The 11,029-nt window shown below is 42.0% G+C and overlaps 1 protein-coding gene across 3 annotated transcripts in view; it reads left to right on the top strand.

Annotated features, from left to right (window-relative positions):
* Positions 1–40: 40 nt before the first annotated feature.
* The window catches only part of ARHGAP10 (Rho GTPase activating protein 10), a 135,780-nt gene continuing 124,791 nt past the window's right edge, over positions 41–11,029 (top strand). For all 3 annotated transcript variants that reach the window (XM_090138560.1, XM_090138561.1, XM_031588874.2), the window contains exon 1: positions 41–322. In XM_090138560.1, the coding sequence (XP_089994686.1) occupies positions 169–322 (154 nt within the window). In that variant the 5' untranslated portion in view covers positions 41–168. The remainder of the gene's footprint in view (positions 323–11,029) is intronic.

Below are 11,029 nucleotides of genomic sequence, written 5' to 3'. Positions count from 1 at the left end.
CGGCGCTGAGAGGCGGGCCGCCAGTTCGGCCGGGCGGGGCCCGGCGGCGGGGCTGCCGGGAGCGGGCCGCCTCCCCTGCTCCCTTTGTGGCCGCCGTGCAGCCGGGCGCGGGGTGCGCGCTGATCGCTGCGGAGATCGCTGCGAGGAGGAGCGAGTTGGAGCGCAGCCATGGGGCTGCAGCCTCTGGAGTTCAGCGACTGCTACCTGGATAGCCCCTGGTTCAGGGAGCGGGTGCGAGCCCACGAGGCCGAGCTGGAGAAGACCAATAAGTTTATCAAGGATTTGCTCAAGGATGGGAAAAACCTGATCGCCGCCACCAAAAGTGAGTGAGGAGGGCGGGGGAACGCCGGCGCCGAGCTGTCTTGGCCGGGCCCTGGTTTTTGTCTTTGTCGGAGCGGGGGCCGGAGTGAGCTAAGGTGTTAATCTACCGGGAGCATTGCCTTGGCGTTGTACCGGTGCGTTGCCAAGCCGAGCGGCTTGAGAATTGCCTCTGAAAATAAAGAAAGGTGTCACGTGTGCGTCTGGTGTCGGTGGGGAAGCTGCTGAAACGACGCTTTAGTTACAGTTTTCAGTTTGCTCTGGAATCGCAAGGCTTACGGTTCCGTGGGGACAGCGCTGCTACCAGCTCTGTGCTTGGCCTCTGGAAACGTGACGATTTTTTTTCATTTTGTCCTTCTCGAATGTATTTATATATTTGTATATACTATGTATAAATAGTAGCTGTGCTGTGGTTTGGTGCCCTCATTAATGCATGTTCTTACTGTAGTCCAGTGGTAATGTAATTTCCTCCATTTAACTTCAGATATAGCGAGGTAGTTTCCTTTTAAATATCCACTAGGATGACTGACTATAGCCATTATTCAAATGAACAACTAACAGAGTAGTGTGACACTGTGTTCTCAAATGTATTCTGCATCTCTGATGTCATGGAAAACATCTGAAAGCAGAGAACCACGACTTCCAAGATATTTCCTTAAAGTAAGCTGTGAAGGATTAGGCCAGTGGTGGGGGCAGAACAGCTGTCTGGATATAATGGGGGTCCTAAAAACTGAGGTAACCTGTCAGATGCAAATAAAGGAATTTCCTTCTCTGTCTTTCTCTGTTTGATGTGCTCGGTCAAAAAGAAAAGGTAGAAAATGCTTTATCATGTTTCACTTCTTTGTAACTCCTGATTGCTGTCCAGTTAATGTTCAGTTCTTGCAGATCAGGTGTTCCTTAAGGATGGTTTTTAACCTGCCATTTGAACATGATTCAAATGTGTAAGAATCCATGTTTCTTAACATGCAGTACAAAGTTAAAAAAAAAAGTATGTCTAAATTTGACCAAAAAAGGTAGGGGGGAATCAATCTCCTTTGCTTATACTCCTCAGATAGTCTAGGAAGTGTTCCACACCCTCAGTTTCACACATATACAAGGGAAAGCTCTAACTTCTGAGTCCCCTGACTCCTGCACCGTTCTGTACTGATAACAGCAATGCAGTGCCCTGTGCAGGGGGGGAACTTAGCTTTGTATGCTGAGCTTTCTTATGCATTTCAGTAGGTCTCCCCTCTTAGAAAGCCTTGTTTGACAGGTTTGAAACTGGGTCATATTCCTCTCCTGCTGGTAATGCTGTCTCACGTGTTCAGTGGATACTGAACTGAAGACAAACTGAACCAGTTAAAATGCTGGTGGTTTGCGTGTTGGTTCTCCTCGTGCTTTCAGAAGAAGGCATCGGCATCTAGCTATACTGAGGAGCCTGGTTCTTTCATTATCAGGAAACCCAATGAGATCAATATTTGCTCTGAAAAAGGGGCTCAAGAAGTGGTCTGGATACACCCATTGTATATTAACTATGTTTTCTAAACAAAGTCTGGCTTGCTACGATCTAGAGAATCTGAAAATAAAGACTGTATCTTATGATTTATTTTGGGAAGCTTAGTCTTCTGAAGCATATTAATTACCAGAAGTGAACATAATAAACTTTTCTGATTGGGCTGTAACATACAGAATGTATTAGCCCAGTGTTCTTAAGTTTGTGTGAAATGAAATGACTGCATAGAGAGCACCTGCACTTCCTTCTCTTAGTTTTATTCAGAACCATGCTTTCCCTATTTCACTTGCAAAGCAGCAGCTTACCAGAAACGTTGTGAGGATTCTTTAGGTGTGAGTAACTTCAGTGACTGAGTACATCACACTTCCTGTCTGACAGTCAGCACTGCCAATGGCTTTGATGCTGCTCACTCTGGGTTACATCTTGCAAGATAAGCAGATACTGCCACCACTCCCTGTGACCATAGACATTGTTGGTACCTCCTGGCACAACAATAACAGCACTGCACATCCCCTCTTTGTGACCTTCCTGTTTGTCTCCATGATTGTAAGGAAGCGTGTATTCCACATAAACTTATAAGAACTGATTTCATCAGTACAGGACTACTGTAGAAGTAGAAAAATAAAAGTTTGTATCTTCCGTGTTCATTATTTGGTGAGCTTCCAGTCTTCAGTATGAGGCACATATCAAGTGTATCTTTGCAGCATTAAGTCTTTCAAGAATCCGATAGAAAGATAAACAAGACAGGCTCATAGCTGTCGTTTCCTGTATCATGGTTTGAATTGCCAAGTTCAAACTAAATACTGGAAGAATGAGTAAACAATAGATGCCTCTTTGATTTCTTATGACAGTTAAATATCATTTAAAGGGAGCACAGGAAAACTGCTTTTCCAGTGATCAGTAAGCACAAGCAATATACGTACAAGCCTTTCAGAATAAAAATGTAATATCTCAGGGGATTCCAGGTCAGTCAAACAAGCGAGGATCAAAATAATTTAAAAACAAATTCTGGATAGAATTACTAATTCTTCTGTTGAAAGAAACTGTATTGAAAGGTGCCTGATCAGAGAACACTTATACTGAAATAAAATAAGAAGTTGAGAAGATTGGTTCTGAGTTCTTAAAATCTGTGATGCAAATTACTGGAAGCTGCAGAATGTGCTGGATAAATACTACATGCTTACTTTCTAATTCTTGGCTTGTCTAACTCTTAACACAAGCATGAGATTTGAAGATTTTTCTGAAGCTGTCTCTTTTCTGTAAGTGTACATCAGAAGCTGCCTCTGTATATGATGGAATTCCCCTCTTAGGTTGGAGTAGAAAGAGTCATAGGAAGGCTTTGGGAAAGATGCCTATGTGTGCCCACAGTCATTTCCCATGCCTGCAAGCCTGGCCTCGCTCTTCCTGAATGTAAGCTCAAATCAGAGGAGAACTCAGCATGGCAAATAAGTGGAAAGAGAGAAGCTGGGAAAATAGAGACATGTTCCCAGGAGCCTTTCAAATCATGGTCCTTAGGCAATGCACACTCAGAGGAAGCCCAGGCAAAATTGGGTAGGGATGAGGCCACTCGTGAGCTCTCACTCTCACCTGAAATGTCTCATAAAGCCTTTTATAAAGTCAGGACCATCTAGAGCTGCTACCACAAGAGCAGCTTGTGATACACAGGATTCAAGTACTCCAATCACTTGCACTAGAATCCAGAGCAGCCCAGGAAACTTGCCTGACTGCCCAGTTTTCATTCATCTCTCATTTGTGTTGCTGTGTATCTATTTTGACAGAGAGCAGGATGGATCCTACTGTACCTTGAGATTTAGTTTTTTTCTGACTTGTTGGCTGTTCTTGCTCTGTCGCACCAAATAGAAAGCAGTCATCCTCACTAGTTTAGTGCTAGTCTCTGCAGGCAGCTGAACATATTCAATTCTAGTGACTGTTTCTTATTGCTATTTTTTTTTCCCATGTTTTTTAAAGAAAAGTTATTCCTTGTACTCTTGACAGAATGCTAAACAATAAACAACTTCCTTTTATCTGTAGAGTTTTTGGAATACAAAGAGTTACTAGCAGCTGTTACTGAAGAATGTTGGCTTGCTCTAGGGAATATTTCATAAGAAAAAAAAAAACAGGGGATTCTCTTTCCACTGAGATATTCTCAGTTATTATTATTATTATTTTTATTTTTTTTTTTTTACAAGCTTGCTGTACAAAAGATAAGCAGAGCAGAAATGTTGTTGGCAGTGGGAATAAAGCCATTCCCAATCCCATCCTTGGTCTACTGAAATTGGCTAAGTCTTTTGACAAAGTCAACTGGAGAAAAATTTCCAATCCAAACCCTGGACCCCATTTGATGTCTGTGTTCACCAAACATCGTTTTCTTTTTGCACGTTCTCTTAGTACATAGCTTTGGTTGAACTTTCAGATGCTGGTCTCAGAGAGATTTTTGGTCTGACTGAAGATGGACATCATTTACATTACAGGAGAGGCTGTTGTAATCTGCATCATAACACAGCATGACAGCTACTCAGATCACTTAAAACACTTCTTTTTTCCCCTAAGCAATAAATAAATATATTAAAGCTTTCCAAAGTATAATCTGCATTTATGAAACCACTTAGCTGAGTGCATTATGAACACCAGGTCTCGAAATCTTAGGAATTTTCTGCAACAGTAACATTGCTCTTTCGGCACTCCAGTGTGCTTCAAAAAAGTAAGGTAAAAACCATTAATATAAAGCTCATTAATAGCTTCTTTTAAAGAAATGGACATTTAGTAGAGATCCGTAAGATTGTGTAAAACCTGAAGTCATTTATCAAGGGCGAAGAGTGGGGAGTACTGCAAAAGGGTCTTAGTAGAACTTGTGTGATCCTCAGTGATGAGCTGTGTCTGTCTTTGCATCCTCTGCCTTGAATTCAGTGGGTAGTATGAATTAAATTTCCATGCCTTGTCTTTTAGAGACCACGTTAGTTTTCTATTTGTACCTCAGAAATGACATTTATTTCTGTTACAAGGCATGCTTTACCTGCGATAACAGTGAGCAAGTAAGTGCTCTTAAACTAACATGAAATAAATTTGAAAGATACTCCATTAGGGCAGAGTTAAATGAAAATCATGGCTGAGGTAGTGCTACAGCATTAGGGCCTGAGCAACTAACATAGTACCCGATTTCTTTTTTTTCTGCTTTGAAAATTGGTTTTGTATGAAGGATAAGGGAAAGGCTTTCTTAAAAAAGGAAAAAAGAAGAACCCCCCCCCCCAACAAAACACTAAGTAGAACATAGCATTTAGCTCCACCCAAAGTAAATCATTCATTACTGTGTCAGTAACTATAAAAAGCGTCAAGCTCATTCTGTGGAGGATGCCAGTTTGTCATCTTGAATCATCTTTTCAGCTTGCATTACTAACTCCTTTGTCTCACACATGTTCCATACTATTCAAAGTACAGCACTGTGCTTGTGAACTTGGACATATTTCATGAAATACAAGAATTTTATCAATGATAAGAGATGCAACAGGCTGTTCTTGACTGAAGTGATTCTGTCTTGTGAAAATCTTGTGGAAATGTCAGTTTTTAGCTTTAGATAAACTCTGGGTGGTCATTGGAGAATACTGGCGTCTACTGTAATTTTTAGTCTTTAGGAAACAAAGAAGGAAGTGGAGCAGTTTAGAATTCTTAGAAAAGCTGTCTGGTAGATCACACTCAAGTTCATTTCCTGAATTTAATGATAAGCCTTTTGAAAAATGAATATATTGAATTTTAGGGAATTTTTTTTCATTTTAAGGAGACTTTACTGTTCTACAGTTTGCAAAGTCAAAACACTGCTTGCAATTAAATAGTGAAAAAAACAGATTCACAGCAAAGGCTGCACACCTGCTAAGACTGTCAGTAGCATCCATTCCTGAAATGTTATTGTACTTGTTAGCTCCATAATGCAAATAAACTGTACATTTTGATAAGCAAAAATCATGACACTCAACTCAGTCTAAAATGAACCTCATAGCTTCCAGTGAGGCTTTTTGTGATGTGTGCTGATGTTTGATACATAGGCAGGGAGAGGAGATAGCCTGCTTCGTAGTGCTCTTTCTTTGGGACTTGCAGCAGCAGCAGCATGCTGCACCCTCACTCTCATGAGCAGCTTTTGAAACCTATTTTGCAGTGTCATAGAAGAACTGCATCTCAGTGCTTCCCTTTTCCTCTTCTTCCTGGCTGGTTTTTGACACTGCATTAATTACATACACTGTTCACTTGGACTTGTGTTCTGTTCTATATTCAGGGGGATTTTTATGACTTTTGGATGTTTGATGGAGTTCCCCTTTGCATCTGAGGTTTAGAGAGTCTCTAATGCTACTTCTGACTTTCCAGGTCAGACATGCTATTTTTCTTATGACAGCTGGACATGGACATGCTATCACACATTGTGTTGATCATTCTTGTGAACTTTTTATGAGGCAAGGAATTGAGATATTTTGAGCAATTGAATGCTTTCCTGAAATCTTGAATGAACATAAAATATTCAATCAGATTGGCATGGGCACATTATGAACAGAATAGTTAAAGAAACTACTGTTTAGAGACACTTAACATAGGTCAGCTTTGATTGGCACCCAAAAATCTACCCTGTTGCTAAGCCAAACCCATCTTTTCTGACAGCGTAAAACAAAACCATGATATTCTGCAGTGTGAGAACAGAGGTTGGCATGGACTCTCTATCCCAGCAGCTCCATGAAGATTGTGCTATGTGTGACTATGCTGGATGAGAAAACAGCTGCAGGTGCTGCAAATAAGACATCCTATGCTACATGCTAGGGACAGCCAAAGTGCCTGGAAAAGCATCCCTCCAACAGAGAGGATATTGGAACTGAATTGAAAGTGTGGTTGGGTTTATGCCATTGTCAAATTATTTTTCTAGACAGATGTTTTCCATAATTTCTGGCAGACAAAAATGAATGCTACATATTTTATCTTCCCCCATAGCTACTTGCAGCTATGGACTGAGTCCCCTATTGCTGTCCTGTTCTTGTGTGAATGCCTTCTACTCTGTTTTTTGTTTCCTCCTGAGTCATCTTTTGCCTCCTGCGTATTTGCTCACCTTTCAAGAACAAAAATTGAGAGAAAATAGCCAGACACTCAAAAGCAATGTGACCATAACAAGCCAAGACTAGATACAAAGTTACTGATCCTCAGGCTGTCATCTATGGGACAGAAGCAGAGGCAGGGAAGAACAGCATTGCAGAGATGGAAAATCATAGTCTTGTTAAACTGATGCAGTTTTACTACTGCCTGCATCTTTGATTGAATTTACTGCTGTTCCTTGCAGCTGACTCTCTAGCTTATAGGATTGGGCAGGTAGAGGTTATCAGGTTATTAGGTAGGTCAAGGGGTTTTGACTCTACTCTCCCAGCTGATCTGATTCTTACAGTATCCCTTAATTCTCTTTAGCTTTTGTATGTTCACCTGTTGCTTGGGACTCTGTGTCCTTGAAGAGTACAAAAAATGTTCTGTTGAATTTGGCAAGAAGGCTTAAGTAACCAGGACAAAACTGAGCAGAGCTGCGTATCAGAACTTGGCCTTGGAGGAGACCGTAGAGCTTGTGGTGCTCTCAGTCAGTCTGTTGCTAGTAAGAGCTTTTTAACAGTGAAATTGCTCCCTTTCCCCATTAGGCTAAATTAGGGCTCAGAAGTGGCAAATAAACACACGGAGTGATTGAAGCCTGTAGCATTTCAGCCTTAAAAAAAAAAAAAAAAGCTGTAATTTATCAAGTCTCAAAGTAGAGAAAGATTACCTTATTGTTGTTTGTCATAACCAGCTGGCAAAGCCACAGGTATAAAAACTTGCATGCTTTAAAAACATTAAAAATAATGGAATACTGGTACATACAACGGAACAAAAAATATATTTTTAAAAGTCAATAAAGAAAAAGCATCAGCTTGCAAACAGGAGAAGCTAGCAGCTTGCCAGGTCACCAGGGACTAGAGAAAAACTTTCTGAAAAACAAGTTTGGAACACAAGAGTGCTTTGAGAACAAGGCAGTATAGTTTGTGTTGTCAGTGTTGCTTTCCTGTTAAAATATCAGGTTGGATGCTCTCTGTAGAAGAGACCTGTTCTAATTAACAAGCTCAGTTACAAACTGAATAACTTTTCCTAAAGCTTTGTCAGTTCAAATGCTTGGTTGTCTTTTTTCTGTACGGAAGCTTTTCCGTAACCAAAAAAACCCCACTTCTCTTCAGCCTGCTCTTTAAAAGTTTTTGCTGTATGGTGTAACTCTGTAACGTGATGAAAAGTCCCATGATAGTAGCAGGATGGCAAAATCTTTGGCTACAGCAAATGAGGACAAGCCCAAACACAACAGCTAGGGATACAGAAATGAAGGAAACCAGCTGCTTACCTTCAGAAGCCTACAGAAAGGTAGAGAACTTCCACAAGCCATGCTTGCCCCCACTGCCAACCCTTAAATGAGGTCTGGGAAGGGGTGGATCCTGGCTCCACTGCTTCTGCTCACTCAGGAACATTGCATGCACCTGAGCTCCCCTGGATTGGCCCTGCCTTCCCACCAGGTGCTCAATCACTGGTTCAAGCCGTGACTTGGCATTCCTGCTAGATATGATGATATCACTGTTCTTTTGTTATGCCTTATTTTTTTTTTTTTAATCTCTATACTTAGAGTAGTTTTAAATTTCTGTGTCATCTCTTGACTAGGTATTACAGCGTTATAACACATTCAGCACTTTCGACAAAAGACATTAAACAACCTGGCTCTTTCATAGCTTCTTTTACTACTAATAATGGAAGTAGAAGAATGTAATGCTAAAAAGAATCTGCAAGCACTCCTCTGTACCTTGGCCAAAGTTCGTTACAAAACATGTCTGTGTCAACCAACACCATTTGTGCTCTTCCCATGAAGTACTGTAGGGGTTGTACCTGAGAGGGAAGGCAGTCTTCTTGGGGAGCAGTGAACTAGCCAGTCGAGCATGAAAATTTCTTTTTTTACTGTTTTTGTACAATCGTAGAATCACCAAAGTAGGAAAGGACCTACAAGATCATCCATTCCAACCATCCCCTGTCACCAGTAGTTCTTACTAAACCATGTCCCTCAACACAATGTCTAAACATTTGGTGAACATCTCCAGAATCGGTGACTGCATCACCTCCCTGGGCAGGCCATTCCAACACCTGACCACTCTTTTGGAAAAGTAGTATTTCCTAACGTCCAGTGTGAATCTCTCCTGGTGCAACTTGAGGCCATTACCTCTAGTCCTATCACTAGTTACATGAGAGAAGAGGCCGACCCCCAGCTCACTAGAAGCAACTTCATGGAGCTATAGAGAGCAATAACGTCATTCCTGAACCTTCCCTTCTCCAGACTGAACAATCCCAGCTCCCTCAGCTGCTTCTCATAAGGCCTGTGCATCAGACCCCTCACAAGCTTTGTTGCCCTTCTCTGGACGTGCACCAGGGCCTCGATGTATGTCTTGCAGTGAGGGGCCCAAAATTGAACACAGTACCTGAGCTGTGGCCTCAACAATGCTGAGTTCCTTGCTTCTGCTAGCAACACTATTTCTGATACAAGCCAGGATGCCATCGACCTTCTTGGCCACCTGGGCACACTGCTGGCTCACATTCAGCGAAGCATTGACTAATATCCCCGGGTCTGTTTCCTCTGCACAGTCTTCCAGCCACTCTGCCCCAAGCCTGTAACATTGCCTGGGATTTCTGTGGCCAAAGTGCAGGACCCGGCACTTGGTCTTGTTGAACCTCATCCCCTTGGCTTCAGCCCAGTGATGCAGCCTGTCCAGATCCCTTGGTTGGGCCTTACTATCCCCAGGAAGATTGACACTTCCAGCCAGCTTGGTGTCATCTGCAAACTTACTGAGGGGGCACTCAATGCCCTCATGCAGGTCATCAATAAAGATATTGAAGAGGACAGGCTCCAGTTCCAGCCTCTGGATAACACCTCTTGTGACTGGTCATCAGCTGGATTTAGCTCCATTTACCACCACTCCAGCCAGTTCTTTACCCAGAAAGAAGTGTTCCTGTCTGAGACATGGGCTGCCAGCTTCTGCAGGAGAATACTGTAGGAAACAGTGTCGAAGGCTTTGCTGAAGTCTAGGCAGACTACATCAACAGCCTGTCCCTCATCCACCAGGCAGGTCACTAGATCATAGAAGGAGATCAGGTTGGTCATGCAGGACCAGCCCTTCGCAAACCCATGCTGGCTAGACCTGATCCCCTGCTTGTCCCACGCGTGCTGTGTGATCTCTCTCAAGACAATCTGCTCCATAACCTTCCCTGGCACTGAGGTCAGGCTGTAGTACCCCAGATCCTCTTTATGACCCTTCTTGTAGATGGGAGTCCCATTGGCAAGTCTCCAGTCTTCTGGGACCTCTCCCATTGACCAGGAATGCTGATAGATGATGGAAAGCAGCTTGGCTATCACCTCCACCAGTTCCCTCAGCACTCTTGGATAATTCTCATCTGTTACCATGGACGTTTTATAGAATGTTACCACGTTGATGTGATAGTTCTCATTTAGTGAGTGCTACTGGGTGAATTTCAACGTTGTTTTGTTTCCCTCACACATTCTTTGCTTAAATCTGTTGGTCTTGTTTTCTGTCAGTCACTTCACAAATTTTGATAACTTCTGGACTATTGCTCCTCTTTGGATTAAGGCATACAGGAACACTCTTGTTGTACTTTATGGTATAAGGAGTTGAAAACTTGGTGGTGTCAGCAAATGTTCTTACATAGGATACCCACAAAAATAAAATGAAAAAACAACACAAAACAAAACAGTAGAAGGAGCTGTGTGTAGGAAATGCCATTGGGAAAATTATTGTTTGCTTAGGATCAGCCTAATCACAACCTGTTTGACATTCTTGCTACCATTTTCCTGTGTTTATTTGTAACGTTGTTTCTTTTGTCATGTAAAATATGTACAATTTAAAATGAGCAAGTATGAAATTAATCTTAAATAAACAAACAAATCTCTTAGCCTACAAAGCATTTCGAAAAAGTCTGAAGTGTGTACAGCATTCTAGATGCTACTATTTCAACATCCTGCAAAGTATGTTGGGCTGGAAGTTCTGTTTACAGATGAGTGAGATGAGAGACCAAGTTGTTAGATAAGACTTCACATCAAGTCTTTATTGGAGTTGGAGTTAGTAATTAGGAGGCCCAGGCATTTAACCTTCTAAGCAGGGCATTTAAATAAAAATTCTGGTTACTAAAACA

Source organism: Phasianus colchicus, chromosome 4 (genome assembly GCF_987193195.1).
Source record: "Phasianus colchicus chromosome 4, bPhaCol1.hap1.1, whole genome shotgun sequence".
Classification (NCBI taxonomy): Eukaryota; Metazoa; Chordata; class Aves; order Galliformes; family Phasianidae; genus Phasianus; species Phasianus colchicus.
Note: the sequence above shows the minus strand (reverse complement) of the source record. Positions and strands in the feature narration are given on the sequence as shown.